At 45.2% G+C, this 17461-nt stretch overlaps 1 protein-coding gene across 4 annotated transcripts in view; it reads right to left on the bottom strand.

Moving 5' to 3' along the window:
* The window catches only part of MXRA7 (matrix remodeling associated 7), a 309537-nt gene that overhangs the window by 72440 nt on the left and 219636 nt on the right, over window positions 1–17461 (bottom strand). For 2 of the 4 annotated variants that reach the window (XM_069654667.1, XM_069654666.1), the window contains exon 4: window positions 12305–12384. The exons of the other annotated variants lie outside the window; for them this stretch is intronic. In XM_069654667.1, the coding sequence (XP_069510768.1) occupies window positions 12351–12384 (34 nt within the window). In that variant the 3' untranslated portion in view covers window positions 12305–12350. The remainder of the gene's footprint in view (window positions 1–12304; window positions 12385–17461) is intronic. 4 annotated transcript variants of the gene reach the window in all.

The raw sequence follows: 17461 nt of genomic DNA, 5'->3' as shown, positions 1-17461 counted from the left end.
GTTTCCATAACCTGATTATGTAATGCTTGTTTGGTGAAGGTGGTCCTTGCCTAAGTCACCTGCCCTTCCGTTTCGCCTCGGCCAGCACAATTTGGCCACGCTCCCTTTCCAGAGCACGCCCTCGATTACGTGTCCCACTTAAGAACCGCAGTATCCCATTTTTTGGGGGGCCGGCCGGGACTGGGAGACAGGCTGCTTTGGGCTGAAGCAGATGACTGCCGGGCGATTGATTACCCGCGGATCTCAGCGCTGACTCTGGTTTGATAGGCAGGCCGTGCAAGTTACTTTGTTGCGGTTGAACACTTGCCATCTCTCCACACTGATGGGAGCAACACGAGATGCGAAATATGAGTGGCTGCCATGTAACAAATAACGGACGAGTGAGAAGTATGTGAAGAGGCCCCGTGGCTCGCCTGTGTCTGCTTTTCAACAATGTATCTTTTGTCCAATGTTCCTGTGCTGCTGCAGTTCTGCTTTAGAAACACAGGGGGGCAGCAGTGCACAGCGTAAAGCAGCAGGGTTACAACTATTGACAATCTGCATATAGATTGTTTCCATATTTCCATCGGCATCGTTTAAATGCAGTAGGCCTGATTGTGTTGGTTTTAAAGAAGTGGAGTATTTCATTTCTAAATATCTTACAATGAGCACGTGTAACACTTTCGAATGTTGCACATTATTTTGCAAATGGTAGTTTGACTCCTCTCTTGCTTTTTGCACATACTTAATATGCACTCCCTTTCCCCCTATAAATGCGCATCGAAATGTGCACTTTTGCAGCGAATACATTGTCCGCCAAACGCTTTCAAGGTTTGATCTGTGAATTCAGCTTTTCAATACCTTGAGGAAGCCTCGCGACTCATTTTCTAAGCTTCCAGTTCAGCAATCCAGATGTACACCCAAAGTGCTGCTGACACCGAACACTTCCATTCGTTGGAGATAGAAGCCACGCCGAAGCGAGCTGTCCATCCATAAAACATGAGACACCCGGCGACTTCAATGGCGTCATTAGACAAAGGCGCCTGTAAACAGTCGCACAGTGTGCCTTATTATGCGACGCAGGGTAGCAGCAGCTGATTTAATTGAATTTGGTCCAGCTATTTAATTCAGCAGGAGCGGGGAGGGGTAGGTGGAAAGCCCCAGAAGGCTCCAAGAACTGTCTATGAGCTGGGGCACACGGAGTTCCTTCCCCACGAATAACACTAGTTAAAAGAGCCTGAGCTGGGGAAGAAGTTACTACTGAAGGGAAAAAAACAGGTTGGCAGCCATCTGCTTGTTACAGCAGCACAGCCAGTGTTGCATGTCACCCCTCCTGGGAGCATGGTAGCTCCCAGGACTTGTGTAATAGGTCACATGGCAGCAGCCATGTGACCAACTCAATAAATGGGACAAGACTTTTCCGGCTCTTCAGTCAAACAAGGACCTGACTGTGGCGTGTTTCTTGTGCGCACCATGCTGGTGCCCCGCCCCGTGCAGGAGGCCTGTGGGTTGGGCCCTGCAGCAGGACGGTGCACGTGGTGGGCAACACCGTTCCTCATGAATGTATTAGCTGTGTTAACATGGCTACTGGAGCAACCCCGGCCTGGGTGCCCCCAGAGCCAGGGCTGCAGTGTGGTGGGTGCCTTAATCAATGGTGTTGTGCTTCGGTGCCCCGAAGCCTGCAGGATGTCCCCTGCCAAATGGCTGCTGCGTTAACTCAGCTCAGGAGTCTCTGTCGGGTGATCCCAACACCAGCTGTGGCACGTTACGGTCATCCGGTAGCAGGCCACAACAATGGCAACGAGGGCTGGTCTGAGCCCCACATGCTGGAGCATGGGGCTGCGGGAAGCCTGTGTGTGTTGGTTCCCTCTTGTGGTGATGTGCAGGTGGCCCAGGGCCTCATGTTACCTGACACGGGCCGCCTGGTGCCCGCATGGAGGAGGCGGCTTTGGCCATGGTTGTGGAGGAGGCAGCGGGGCCCGCTGAACAAGGAGCGCAGCACAGAGACCTGCTGGCGACTCCAGCTTATCTGCAAGAGTAAGAGGCGAGGGAAGCAGCGGGTCCATGCGGCCCGCTACCTGATAAAAGGCCAAGAAGAGAACTGCTGAGAGGCCGCAGAGAAAGAGCGTGACCTGCTGAGCCCAGCTGTCACAGTAAAGGTACAGCAGGCTCTCCTGCGCACGCTTCAGTGAAATAGCATCGGGAACGGAGCGGGGGAGGCGGTATGTGTGTGTGGGGTGGCCCGCTGAGGAGCTGCAAATGAAAATGTAAACAAAATGGAAAATTGCTCCGGACTGGAGCATTAAAAAAAAAACAGCCAGCACTTGTCACCCAAAAGATAACTCTCTCCAAACAACTAGTATATATTATATATGGCGTGTCCTTTGCCATAACTTTACTGGTAAGATGTTACGACATATAAATTAATCAGAAAGGCCAGTGTGCATTATTTGCAGAGAAGGGTAGCAGGTTTTTATCACTGCCTGTCACAGATCGGTCCTATATAGAAAAATGCATTTGTACTTAAGTTCCCAAAATGCTCCTTGATTTTATGTAAAGCACCATGTAGTTTAAATTGATGCTATTTGCCCTCCCTTTTCTCACAGATTCTCTCCAGGGACATATTAGGGCTGTCTCAAGATGTCAGGCATAAGTAAACACCTGGAGGCATGTCTCTGGCCAGAATAAGCAAACTTGAAGTGACATGGCCATTAGTTTAAGAAGACTGGTGCCCCACTAGGCAATATATGAAAGCCCTAAATGAGCACTTAAGAAAAGCTATTAAGCACACTGGGCCTGGATCATTTAGACTTCAGGCAGGTGCTTCTGCCATCTCACAGTTTTCACCCGCATGTATTTGCTTGAATGGCTAATAAAGTTTGGAGGAGTGTATGATTTGTGCTTCCAAGCCTCTAAAGTTTTGTCTTCTTGCATTATCGTATTTGGTGCAATTAATGAGGAAGTGGGATTCCTCTTGAAAAGATTCCATGTTGCCCTGGCCAGGGGTCTGCAATCTTTGTTTCTCCAGATGTTTTGAACTACAATTTACATCACCCCAAGCCAGCATAGTCAATGAAGAGGGATCATGTGAGTCATAGTCTAAAACATCTGGAGAGCTACTGGTTGCAAATCCATGACCTACGCATAGAACCAGTCTGGCTGCTGTTTCTAGCTCTACCAGTCAACTGGGTGTGGTATAGTGTGTTCACTGAGCGGTGTGTCCATCAATGCTAGAGAGCTAATTTTGAAGAAAAAAATAGGTACTCTGGTGAGCCTTTTCTACAACCTGCGTTTACCAGCGGATTCCATGTCATCCGGAACACCATCCTCCCAGTCCTTAGCTTTCATTTCCCCATCAACTATATTGTGGGAATTGTGTCAGGTTAATTGAATAGAATTGACTTCAGTAAAACTAAAAAGCGAATCTCAAGTCTGGAACAGAGTACAGGCCAAGGGTGGGCTGAGCCCACCTCCACTAACCCCCAGTTTACTTCCCCCCACTTAGTTTAACTGAGGGAGGAGTGGATGGTGTCCTATTTAAGCGCGAGCACCTCAGCAGGGTCGCATGCTGGTCTGCAACTGCTCAGCAAACTGTCACTATTTGTTGAGCTGCATTTGCTATCTGCAGACCTGCATCTCAAAGTCAAAAGCTCACACTGCCCACGACTGGCTTCTGAAACCAGTTTCCACATGTGCCCGTTTTCATTCGGTTTATAGTACGCTCGCCCTGTTCTTGGTCAGTATTGACCTGTGTTGGATGTTTGTAGTGCCTCTTCAGAGTTGAATGAGATTCCTTCATGCTCTTGCCTCTGTCTGGACCTGTGCAGTACTGTATGTTTGACAGAGACCCCAACAGTGCCTCGGTTTAGAAGAAAAGCAAGGGGAGCACGTGTGCCTATCAATGACCACAACTGACTCAAAATGGCAGTGTTTCAACAAATCTACAGACATCATTTTTAAGCCAATGAGGAAATCTGTCCCCTGTGAAACATTGGAGATGCCTGTACCCACACATTTCTTATCACAGCTTCCCAAGGCGGGCCGAAATGAATGCTGGAGGTTGTGATGCCTCCTTCCGGACATCACCCAACCTGCACATCATCATGGATCAGCCTAGCGTTGCACTGCCCGCTGACATGTGCTCGTGCCCTCGCTTCTGCATTTTAAGCCTACACGTAGAAATTCACTGATATCACCTCATCGGGTACTAATACACTTGCCCCCCTCCTTTTGAAAAAGAAGTGCTATCCCCTACTTATGTTACATTTACTGCTGACTTATTAGATGCTAGGAAACAGAAAAGGTCCTTAGAAAGGATGTCAAGAAGAAATCCATACTCTGCCAATTATAAAGATGGAACTCCTCACTATAAGAAAGTGTTGCTCTCTATCAAGAAATCATAGTTTGAAACTAGAATTGCAAATGCTAAATGTCGCAAAAAAGAATTGTTCAAAGTCTTAAGGGAGCCTGAAGGTAAGAAAGAAAAGAACAATCTTAGTAGACAGAAAAACCTGTCATTTTCACAGATGAACTTCCTTGATAACTCCCCTAATAGGTCAGACACATCTCTTGATGTTGCTCGCTTTGATCTCTTATTGCCATTAGAAAGACTGCCTCAGAACTCAAACCCACAGCATGTGCCTCAGATACCTGTCCTTCCAATCTTATTCAAGGCTCTAGTCACCTTCTCGTCCCTCTTTTGTTTAAAATGATTAGCTCCTTGTTTAACACATCATTTGTTCCATCCTGCCTGAAGGAAGTTTGGATAACACCAATCTTGAAAAAGTCTACGAAGAAAGTTTGGATAACACCAATCTTGAAAAAATCTACATTGTACCCTAGCAATGTTAATAACTACCGTCCCATTGCAAACGTCCCGTTTCTGTTAAAGACATTGGATAGGACTGCCTACCTGCAGCTCCAAGATCACACTGCACACTACGACCTACTCAGTGCCCGTCAGTCCGTATTCCATGCCATGTACGGCACGGAAACAGCTTTGCGCAATCTGCATACAAATCTGACTAAAATAGCTGAGAAGGGCAAGATTGCCCTCTTGGTCTTACTTGACTCATCTCCCGCTTTTGACACGCTGAACCACTCACTTCTACTGGACAGGATGAGACACTTAGTCAAATGTTCGTATTCCACAATTTCCTGGTTTGCTTCATTTTTCTGTCCTAGAACAGCGCAGGCGGCTGTCGGTAGCTTTATGGCCTCTTTGGAACCCATTTCTAGTGGAGTACCGCAAGGTGCTTGCCTTTCGCCAACATTTTATTATATATAGACCTGTCTGCTGTTTGATATGCTTGATAATGCTGGTATCGCCTACACAAATTATGCAGACGATACTCAGCTCTTCTTGGAACTTGATGGAGATTATAACTCAGATTTTTCTGTTGTGGATAATGTCTATGATATGATTCAATATTGGATGATTCTCAACTTGTTAGCACTGAACAATGACAAAACAGAGCTCATGTCTGTAGGCTCGCCTCAGAGAAATCAGAAACTGGATGCACAGGATTGCCACTTTCTTATTTCTAACTGTCTTATTGAGCTCAGTCCTTATGTAAAAACACTTGGTGTCATCTTGGATCCTGGCCTAACCATGAACCATCATGTTGCTCAAATTAAATCCTCTCGCTCTCATACTAAAAAGCTTCTGAGGCCGATTAAACCTTACCTGTCTCCTGAACATACTGCCTTCCTAGCTGCTGCGCTGGTCAACTCTCGACTTGACCACTGTAATGGCCTACTTGCTGGCACCTCTAAAAAGCACCTTCATAGTCTTCAAGTAGTTCAGAACAACGCATTCAGGACAATTTTCAATTTAAGCACACATGACCATGTTACCCAGTCAAGATGAGATTGATATTGGTTGCCTATTCACCATTGCATTTCCCACAAAATCATAACCTTGTCACACAAATGTCTTTGTAGCCTGGCTCCCAGCTACCTAATTAACAGGATAGCCAAGACTCCCACTACCTGTAATCTTAGGTCTATTGACCACTCTAGGCTCTTTGTTGCACGGTTCAAGTTAAAGAATTTCGGTGGCCGTTGTTTTTATGTTCAGGCCCCAATACCTTGGAATTTCTTACCTTTTTCTATTTGCAATACATCATGACTTTCGGGCTTAAAGAAAGTTGTTAAGACATTCTTCTTAAACTCTAATGACTAGGATAGCTCTATACCACTTGTTGCTTCCCCGGCACTGATTCCATGAACTGTCTTTCCCTCTTTAGCGCGCTGAGGCCTTCGGGCGTGCTGCGCTCTACAAGAAATTCATAACATAACATAACACAGGCATCTCTGGGCCGGCAGGTTAGCTCAGGGGCAACACGTTCGTTTTGGAAGCAAGGCAATGCAGAGAAACAGAGGTTCGAATGCAGGTCATGTGTTTAGAGACTGGTCTCCGGTATTAAGCGTGTTATAAAAGATTAATTAATAAAGAATAAACTGAAATTCAGGTAATTTAAGAGTATCATCGGGTACTCGAGGATCCGGGGCAGCCCTTAGAGGCGGCTGGTAAGTCGTTGAGTGGCAGGGTCCTATCTGCATGCCACAAGCACATAGACAGGCTATGGCTGAAGGGTGTGTTTTGCAATTCATGTAGCGCCATGTTGGTTTCTATTTAGCGAGCTGTGTTGGTGCCGTTTTCCGTTGCCGTGGTGGACCACAAACCCCCTAGCAGGAAATCCTGCCCATCTGGGACTCATGAGTAATTTCTCTGAGGGCGGAAAACCCCAAAACGTTATTGCTGCACTGTGCCCCCTATTAGAAAGTGCTCTGTGAACAAAGCTAGACCTATAAAATACATAATTGTTTGGAAAGTAGATATAATAACAATAATTTGTTATTTATATAGCGGTTTCTCCAAAGCGGTGTACATAGAAAAATGGTATGTACAATTACCCAATCAAAGATGGTGCAAATTTATCAACCTCGGAAGGAAGAAAGGCAGAGTTGGCCTTGATGGGATTCGAACATGTGACTTGCAGATTGCATACAGACCTCAGCAGCAAGCAGTCAACCCGCTGAGCTATCTTACCAGCTTAGAGACTAGGGACTTATCCTGTACCTGGGCAGTAGAGTGGCATTTCCAGATGTGATTTAATGAAAGGCTTGGGGTATAAGATGGACATTGATATGTGTACCAGCACACATTGTAGTCCCAATGCCAAGGGTTGAGACAAGCAGGATTAGGTGGAGGGGCATTATGAATGTCCTCCCTCATGGCACGCGGAGGAAATAAAATAAAAGGCCTTGAGTTGGCCAACTTCCACATATGTATTTATTTGAATACATATTTTTGTGGAACACTTATTCTCACAGAAATCCATAAACCCCGTCCTAACAACAGGCACGAAGGCGATCGGAGCTAGGAGGCATCTCCCCCTTTGAAAGTGTATAGAGCAACACCAGTGTCCTGTGGCCTCCTCACTCAATGGGGTCCTCAAGCAATAAACCAGAAGACCCAAAGGGCCGAGTCATTTACGAAGCAATAACATGAACCCACTGCACTATCTCGCCAGGTGCGTTGCACATAATATATGTTGGGCTGCTTGTTTGAGAGTCACTGTTGGTTTTGAACTCGAAACTGTTACCTTCTGTTTTTGCTAGGCCACAGGGCATTGTTAAATACAGAGGGCCTTTGTGATGTCACAGTGGCTGCCTCTAAGCCTTTGTCTACAGGTGTCAATAACAAATTCAGCATCTGGAAGTGAAGATTAACATTCTATTAGCATCCTTTATAGGATCAGCTCAGCCAACCAGGCTTGAGGGTTCCTATGAAATTCTGGGCATTATTATCCCATATTTGCTTTCAAATCCTCTGTTCTGACTGGCTGGGCCTATAAGAAGTTCCTTGGTGGCTATTCACCCTGCCCCCTTCCTGTTTCCCTGGCCACTCCACCAACCTCTGCTCTATTCTTTCACCGGCCACGTTTAATCGCAGATAGGTGGCCCTGCTGTTCTAGCCCTTCCATGCTTCTTCCCACGTACGACTGCCCCACCCACACCGTTGCAAGCACAGACATCTTTATGGGAGGCCAAAAGGGGAACTTGGCCCAGGAGCCTACCTTGGAGGAGGGGGCGGGGATGGCCTCACAAAGCTGCCTGATCTAACTAAGTCCATTGCCATTGTTCACAAGAACTGAACAGCACACGTCAGGATATTGTATGGAGTGCTGCTGAGGCTCTAAACCTATTGCCTGTCATTTAGGACAGGTACATTTTGCTCTGACCCATACATCCTGTAATGCGTACTGTGTTCATTGCGGTATACATAGTTTGTGTGTTCACTACGGCACAACTCCGGCAGCATTCTCACCTTTCTGTGGGAATTATATTGATCACGTGCAATAGCCAATGCTGAAATGCATGTTGAGAAATGTTAGTGCTGCGATGGGTGGCTCACAGGTTAGCTCAATGTGTTAAGCGCTCATTGCACAGATCTGTGTTCATTTGCAAGATTACAATAGCAAATTCCACCAAGGCTGACTCAGCCTTTCCTATCTCTGAAGTTGATAAACCTGCATGTATATGTACTTTGTTTTGTTTTGTGGCACAACAGGTGTTATTATCAGCAAAGTAGCTGCACCAGATAGCAGTTGCTATAAAAACAAAGATAGCCTCAGTATGGGGAAGCTCTAGAAATTTGTATGTTCAGATGGGGAGTTGTAAAATCTAGGGAATCCCCTCCAATGATGAGCATAAGTCTAAGAGGCGACTAGGTAACCATATTCAAGACTGTGGAACCAAAGCGCTCATGCTTATATCCCTGATTTGACAGCAGACGCTATAGTGATCCTGGTCAAATCAATCAAAATCACTTACATTACTGTGCTGTCTTCTCTGAAAAGGTTTGTCTTCACACATGCTGGTGAAATTCTTCCCCCTTTACCTCAGCTTTCTTGATATGTAGGCCATTTCAGCGGAAGGGGTTCTAGACATAAGAGAGGGGACCATATATTGCAGGCCTCTTGAAGGCATATTTTCAGGGCTGCTAATTTGACAAAAAAAATGGTTTGCTTTTTTTGTAAAATTCAACAGTTTTTCTGCACGTTTACAAATAAGTTCACAAGCCTGTGTTTTGGATGCATTTAACGCTTTAAAATACAAACGAGAAACCCAGGTGAAATCTTTTAAATCACATCAATTAGTGCTCTGGTGCTTGTATCTTTCCCTTAATGATGGAGAGAATGAAGCTAGAGCCACTCCCATTTTGCATAATATGCTTCTATAGCTTTTTTTTTAAAACAAATTGTCATGTTTGGTTATGTGATTTGTGCACTTTCCAAGTCAGTTCAACAATATGGGATTTTTTTAGTTCATGGTAATAAGAGTAAACAAACTGTTGAAGTACAGAAATTGCAGTGTGGGTGCAATTCCTTGCTTCACCTCTTAACCAATGAGTGATCCTGGACATCTCATTTAATCTCGTATTGCCTAACCTGTCAAAATTGTCAGTCCTTTCAAAATTGTTGCCCTTCATAGTGATTTCGTTCTCTGGGTATGCTCTTCAAAAAGCCTCACTCATGGTTTAACTAGCTATTGTGTTGCTTCCTTTAAAATAATAGTGAAGATTAATACACCACAGCCACTTGTTTCATAGCTCTCTAATGGTAACACCACTTGAAAACCATGTGCCTATTCTAATCTCAGTTCGTCTGGACACGGACACCTTCCTAGTAACTTCTAATCACCATCCACTATCTATGCTATGATATGCAAAGCTTTCTCCTTGGTTTCAATGCGTCTCCGGTATCCATGCTTAAGCACATTTGAATTCTGTGAGGCAGCTAATTCGAGTCTTCTCTCTATTCTGTGTTATGTGTACCATTTTAATACGGTCCTGCATTAGTACTACAGGCTGTATACCGTCCTTGTGGATGATATTGATAAAACGTGTCCTGAACCTATGCTGGAACACACATACCCTCGTCACGGACTGCTAATGATGGCCTTGGAATGCTACTTGAGTATCATTCTCATCACATCAACAATGAAGAGGGTAAGGGGACTGAACGAGAGTAATATTATCATCACTGCAAGGCAGCATATCAAGCTATAGGTTGGGATCATGACGGCGGGCAAGCAAGATATTCTGGATCCCTTAATTCCTTTGATTTGGTGGAGGGACGACACAAAGTTATCTGTGCCCCGGGTCCTGAAAGTGCTAAAGATGGTCTTTACACAACCCATTACAACATTGCACCCCCAGCACAGCCATGTTTCTATGGCTGCGTTCTGCAGCAGGTACGCGACAGCCTGCTTGTAGCGCATTTTTCAGGGTGCCACGAGGTTCTGAGAGGCCTCCTCTGGGTGCTTAAAGGCTTAGCACCGAGTGACGGGTGGAATCTATGGGCTTTAGGTGCCCGAAGGCCTCCCAAATGCCTTCCGCTAGGATGTTAAGTCAGGCTTCAGGGCACCTCATGCCCAGGAATTCCACCCTCCCTGATTGCAGAGGCTTAAATGAAGAACATATTCTCAGAAGCTGGATTTAAGTTGGAGCTAACCGGGACATAATTGATTGTGACATGCATGCTCATGGTAAGATGTTATTGAGTGTAATATATCATCATGATGATATCATGGAGAGTGTCCTACCATCCCTATGGTATGATGTTGAAAGTGCAATATACTACCACGGATGGCATCATTAAGTTTAAGATACCATTTTCGCAGGATAAAAATACTGGATTTTTTTTAAAGGTAAGCATGCATATGTGTTGTGGGGAGAGAGTGTAGCAACACCAGCAACTATAGCCCTATAGTACTAGTAACCCTCTCCTCATTTGGATTTTCCAGCTCTGTTCTCTCCTGTTTTCATTCGTATTTTTCTAATCGCACTTACTCTGTGTATTGGGCTGGCAAGTCTTCTGCGTCTTCCCTCTCTTGTATGTGGTTCCCCAGGGCTCAGCCGTGGGCCTTTTTCTTTTCTCCTTCTATACTTCTCCTCTTGCTTCTATAATTTTGTCTTTTGGAATATCTCACCATTGTTATGCTGATGATACTCAACTTTTTCTCTCCATCTCCTCCTTTGGCTGAGCATTACTTTGTTTCAAACTCTTCTAAGACGCAAGTTATTTTCTTTCCTGATACTACTATTCCTCCTCCCTCTCTATCTGCTTCTATTTTTCCCCCATCTTTGCTCACTATTTTCTTTTCTGCCCGAAACATGGGCCTCTATCTTGATTCTGAGCTTTCATTCTATTATCATATATCTTTACTATGTCATTTTCATATTTTCAACATTCGCAACGCTAGACCATTGCTTACTTTTAATGCAGTAAAACATTTAATCTCATATCTTATCTTTTCTTGCTTATTCTACTTGAATTCTCTTTGGTCTTCTTGCTTCGCAATTGGCTCCTCTTAAATCTATTTTTAATTCTTCTAGTCATCTTCTATGTTCTCTCTCACCTGGTGACTCTAATTCTAATTTCCTCTGTTTGGTCTTTACATCGTTTTACAATTTGGCCCCTCCTTATCTCTAATCTTTGTTTTCTTTTTACGTACCTTTGTGATCACTTCGCCCTGAGTGTCTTTTTCTCTTAACTGTGCCACGTCCTCCTTGTGCTCAGTCTCGTTTCCGCTCTTTCTCTCTACTTGCTCCTTTATATTGGAACCTTTGCCCCCTTTCTCTACAATGTATGTCTTCATATGCACTTTCTTGCTTGGTCTCAAATCCTATCTTCTTCGTTGATTGCATGAATTGTAACTGCTTTTATTGTACCATGATGTGCTACTTGTTCAGCGCTTTGGCGTCAATTGTATTGTTGAGTTTAGAACAAATATTATACATAACATGCACATTATTGGCTTATCTTCACTGTGCATTGCGCAACATTTTTGGTGTTTTCCTTTATATAGCTCCACGTACTGAGCTAGTGGTTTCAGGGCGCATTGGTAAAAAGTTATTACAATTACCAATTATGGCCCACAATTGTGGCACTTAGTTTGCAACCTCGGAAGAATTAAGGCATGATTCAGCCCAGCAAGATTCCTACCTGGAGCACCTCCTCATTGTATGCCACCCACCCATAGCAGGGTGCCTGTACTATACCCCGGCCTCCCCCCTCTTCACATGACTCTGTCCCAGGCGCTCCTGGAGGTGCCTGCGGGCTGCTGGGTGGTACAGGACTCTTCGTTAGTTTGTTATGACAATGGGACAGGAGGGAGGTGAGAAGGAGGTGGACACATGAGGGAAAGGATGAATTGAGCACACTCAACTCTGGATATCACATGTTAGCAGGTGTTGTTACTGGGAGAGGGGGGATCAGGCCACTAATTCTAGGAAGAGCCGTCAGCGCCTTACCAAGAGTGTTTGTACAGGGGATATGGCCGAGGACTTAGAACATCAGCTACAGAGATGTGAGGTCAGAGGTCAACTCAATCCTGCAATGAGAATGCGTTAAGCTTGTCATATCAGAAGCACATAGGTTTCCAGAGGGGCATCCAGAAAAGCCTATATATGGGACACATTACTCACCGTAATCGTATTTCTGATGCTTGTATCTGCTTAGATTCACATGCTATGCATAGGCCGACATCTAGTGGTATTACATTATTTGTTTTCGAAACTCAAAAAGGGACGTCGATAGGGCGTGCCAGTAATACTGTACTTAGTGTGACGTCTGCTATACCCATGGTCCTTCACGCGTCGAGGTACCTCAGATTGTTTTGTTTCTGACATGAGGTAGAATGAAGTGTAACGTGAGTACAGATGTAATAAAGCAGATAAGAGTAGGTAAAGCCAGAAAACATATATGCACCTTCTACTCCAAGGGGAGGAAGGGTGGCACATGTGAATCTAAGCAGATACAAGCAACAGAAATACGATTACAGTGAGTAATTTATCCCTTCTGTGGCTTGTGGATCTGCTTAGATCAGATGCTATGCATAGACTAGCAAGCAGTATCTGGAGAAGAAGCTGGGTTGTGAGAAGGTAAAGCGAGGAAATAGATGTTTTAGTACCGCTTGTTCCACCTGTGAATCTGCTGCAGAATGTGTGTCAATGCAGTAATGCTGAGTAAAAGTGTGTATGGAACTCCATGTAGCTGCTTTGCAAATGGTGTCCAAAGGGATGTTTACAATACAAGCCAAAGTAGCTCCTGTGCCAATGGTATAGTGAGCTGTGGGTGTGAAAGGCAGAGTTTTGTATGATAGAGAGTAGCAGAGCTGTATGCATTTCACTTTCCATCTGGAGATGGCATTCTTTGAAACGTGATCACCTTCCCTGCCAGGTGCAATGGAGACAAACAGTTGATCTATTTTGCTTAGCGGTCTTGTTTTGTTTACATAGTAAAGAACCACCCTTCTTACATCCAGTGTATGGAGGTTTTTCTCAGGTGAGTTTGAAGGATTTTGAAACAACGCAGCTAGTTTAATGGCTTTTTTAACATGGAACTTGGATAGGAATTTAGGTGAAAACCTAGGGTGTGTTCTTAGTACCACCTTGTCTTTGTGGATAACAAAGAAAGGGTCCTGCACTGGAAACGCGTGTAGCTCACTAACCCTTCTTATGGAGGTGATGGCTACCAGAAAAGCTGTTTTGTATGTTAGGTGTTTAAGGCTGGACTTGTGCATAGGCTCGAAGGGAGGACCCATGAGCTTTGAAAGTACCACATTGAGATCCCAACCTGGTGACAGGTTGGAAATGGGGGTGAAGGCTAGAGCCTCTTTTTCCTCAATAAAAGCCTCAACAACAGGGACTTTTCACCAGCACACCTTGTTTTGTGAAGTGGTGTACGCGGACAGAGCCGCAAGGTGAACCTTGATGGAGTCTAGTAGGTGGAGCATGTAATGAAGAATGTGTGACTGGGTACATTCACTAGGGTTTACATTTTTTGACTGGCACCATATTACAAATCCTTTCCATTTGTTGAAGTAGCAGTGTCTGGTGCTTGGTTGACCAGAGCCTCCTTCAGGATTTCCATACACTCAAAGGTGTAGCTTTAAATGTCGAAAACTCTTTGGCTTCAGGAGCCAAGCTGACAATTTCATACACTGAGGATGTGGGTGTAATGGTGTCCCCCCGTGCTGGGAGAGCCTGTTGAGGGGGCACGGGAGCTTGATTGGTTCACCCATCGCCAGTTTGAGCAGATGCTGAAACCAAGGCTGCCTTGCACACATTGGAGCAACTACGACTAGAGTTGATTGTTCCTGGTGCATCTTGTGCACTATCCTGCTCAGTAGCTGTATCAGTGGGAAAGCGTAAACAAATATCCCTGACCAGCTCATACACAGGGCATTCCCCTTGGATCTGGATTGGGGAAACCTGGATGCGAAGTCTGGGCATTGTGCATTTTTGGCTTGTGGCAAACAAGTTTAAAGGGGGATAACCCCAGAGGGACAAGCCATTGTCTAGAATTCCTCTGTTGAGTTGCCACTCGTGTTCTTAGGGTACAGAGTCTCTGCTTAGAGAGTGTGCTAGAGAAATAAGTTCCCCTGGAACGTGTTGAGAAACTAGGAACATGTTCCGCTTGAGTGCCCACTTCCAAATGTTCTGGGATAGCCTGGACAGACTTGGAGAGTGTGTGCCTCCTTGCTTGTTTATGTAAAACATGGCAGTGGTACTGTCTGTGAGGACTTGTATTGTCTGACCTGTTAGATGTAGCTGAAAGGCTTGTAGGGCCTTGACTACAGCTAGAATCTCCAAGAGATTGATGTGATTTTGGGCTGTGATCTGCGTCCACAGGCCATACGCTGTGTGGTGAAGGTAATGGGCTCCACATCCAGAGAGTGATATGCATCTGTTGTAAGTATCGCTTGAATCGGTGGATTGAGAAAGGGTTTCCCTTTTAAATGATTTTCTTTGGACCACCAGCGTAGCACTTGTACTAGGGTTAGCGAAACAACCACTAGATTTTCCCACTGACCACTTGCCTGAGACCACTGTTGTGCTAACCACTGTTCCATTGGGCACATGCGCAACCATGCGTGCGGAAACAGAAAAATGCAGGACGCCATCATACCGAGCAGGCGCATTGCTTTGCAAAGGTTATGGGAACTGGCCAGATAATTAAGTATTTGCAGCAGTATGTTTCTGACTCTTTCGTTTGAGGAGCAGACTAGCCCATCGTCTGTTTTTATGATGGCTCCTCGGAACTGTTTGGTTTTGCTTGGAATGAGACTTGATATTTTCTCGTTGATTGAGAACCCCAATTGGAACAGAAGGTTGATTGTTCTTTGGGTATTTTGCTTGCAAATTTGGGGGGAATCCCCTGTTATCAGCCAGTCATCCAGATAAGGGTACACTGGGATTGATGGTCTGTGTAAACATGCTGCCACTAACGCTAATACTTTGGTGAATACTCTTGGAGCGGAGGCTATGCTGAAGGGTAGCACCTTGAATTGGTAGTGTTAATCTGCTATTTTGAAGCTAAGGAATTTTTTGTGCGCTGGGAACAATGAAATATAAAATTATGCTTCTTTCATGTCCAAAGTTGCCATGTAGTCCCCCTGTTTTAGCAGTGGGATTACTTCTTGTAGCGTTGTCATGCAAAATGTCTGTAGCTTGACATATAAGTTTGCAGGGTGCAGGTCTAGGACAGGGCGCATTGTAAGGTCTTTCTTTGGCACAAGGAAGTACATTGAATAGACACCCTTGTTTACTCGGTTTGCCGGGACGATTTCTATGGCATCTTTTAGTAGCAGTGCTTAGTAGCAGTGCTTTGACCTCTTCCAGCAGAATGCGCTGTTCCTCCTGCATCGTTTGTCTTTGTCTTGACGGGTTGGGTGGTGTTTCTACAAGTTCTATACAATAGCCTCCCGCTACGGTGGAAAGTACCCACTTGTCTGATGTGATCCCCTCCCATGCGTGGGTAAAATGAGAAATGCGACCTCCTACTCTGGGGAAGCATGGGAGGGGACCAGGAGTGGGTGGTCATTGCTTTGGTGGGGTGGAGCCTCTGGTTGAGGAGGATCTGCCTCTACTTCTAGACCTTTTGTGCCCTCTTTGAAAGTTTTGTTAGGGGGATTGCCCTTGCGAGGAACCCCAAGATGAAGCCTACCCGCTCTGGTTATAATTAGAGGACTGCTGGGAGTTTTGTCCTCAAAAACAGCAGGGATTTGAGGGTGTTGTACGCCTCTTTAGCACATTTAGCACATTTCAGTGCATCCTCGACCGCTTTCCAAAATAAGGCGTTAGGCTCAATTGGCATATTTGAAAGGCTGGCTTGGGTTTCTAGCTTGAAACTGGACTGAAGTAGCCATGCATGGCGCTTAATTAGGGTATCCTCAGCTACAATCTGGCCTGCATTATCCGCTGCATCTAGATTATTTTTTAGGATGCAGCTTGACACCTGTTTACCCTCAGCTACGGTTTTTATAAGTTGTGTCTTAAGGGGCTCTGGGGCAGAGCCAATTTGTTGCGAGATGTCATCCCACTTGTGGCAATTATAACTCACCAAGAGGGTAGTGTTATTGGCTATCCTTACTTGGTAAGTAGCCAAGGAAGCTACTTTCCTGACCAGTGTGTGAATCTTTTTGCACTCCTTGTCAGGAGGGGCTTCGGCAGAGGCTAAAGGTGTTCCCGCTCTCTTTGTTGTGGTAGTCACAACAAGGGAGTCAGGCTTTAATTGCTCCCTGATGTACATTGGGTCTGACGGGGCTGGCCTGAACATCTTCTCAATACAAGGGTTGACTGCCCTCGTAAGGTTGGGGATAAGTGGCTGAATGTGCCTTTGGATAGACTGCAGCAGTGAACTGTGCTGCAGATTTTCTTTCCCTGAGGATGTCCTCTACGAAGTCCTTGTCAACTTGTGCCTCCTGGGTATTAATTTTAAAATGTTCAGCAGCTATTAAAAGGAGCTCATTATACTGCAGCTGATTGTCCACAGGGAAATCAGCCACAGGTTGGTCATGATGGTCCGGAGATTGTATGATGTATATATACATCTTCATCATATTATTATCATTATTGGTCTGTATATTCTAGGTCCCTTTGGTCAGTTATTGAGCCAGGGTCCTGCGATCCTGAAGTGTTAAAATAGTATAGGTTGTCAGGTATGTTATGAGAGAAACTAGGCTGGACAGAGTCTAGACAAGGTCTTTTGGCGGCAGGTTGGTTTTTGGCTGCCTCCCCCTGAGAAGGCCCTTGAATGCTGGATAGTTGATCAGGGTGTTGATCAGGAAAATCAACAAAGCTAGACATTCTCCTCATTACTCTGTCAAATTGCTCAGGGGTCCACTCAGTGGAGCTTGGGAGACTTAAGGGAGCTGGGGTAGAGTAAGCCTCTGATGTAGGTGGATGTTTATGTGACATTGCCTCTGAAAGGGTGTCACTAGGGGCTGAGAGTTCTTTATCCTTGGAAATAGGGCATTTTAAGGATAGGGACGTCGAAGATTTTGAGTGCTTTGACGTTTTAGCTTTGAGGAGAGTATCACAGGGAGTTCTCTAATCTTGGAATTGTTAGAAAGGGCCGTTCATGCGTCTTTCAATGCTCTATCGCCGGTAGCCGAATTCTTGTCT

This window comes from Ambystoma mexicanum, chromosome 3q, assembly GCF_040938575.1.
Source record: "Ambystoma mexicanum isolate Mex_15411 chromosome 3q, UKY_AmexF1_1, whole genome shotgun sequence".
Taxonomy (NCBI): Eukaryota; Metazoa; Chordata; class Amphibia; order Caudata; family Ambystomatidae; genus Ambystoma; species Ambystoma mexicanum.
The sequence above is the reverse complement of the archived record's forward strand: the minus strand, read 5'-3'. Positions and strand labels throughout refer to the sequence as shown.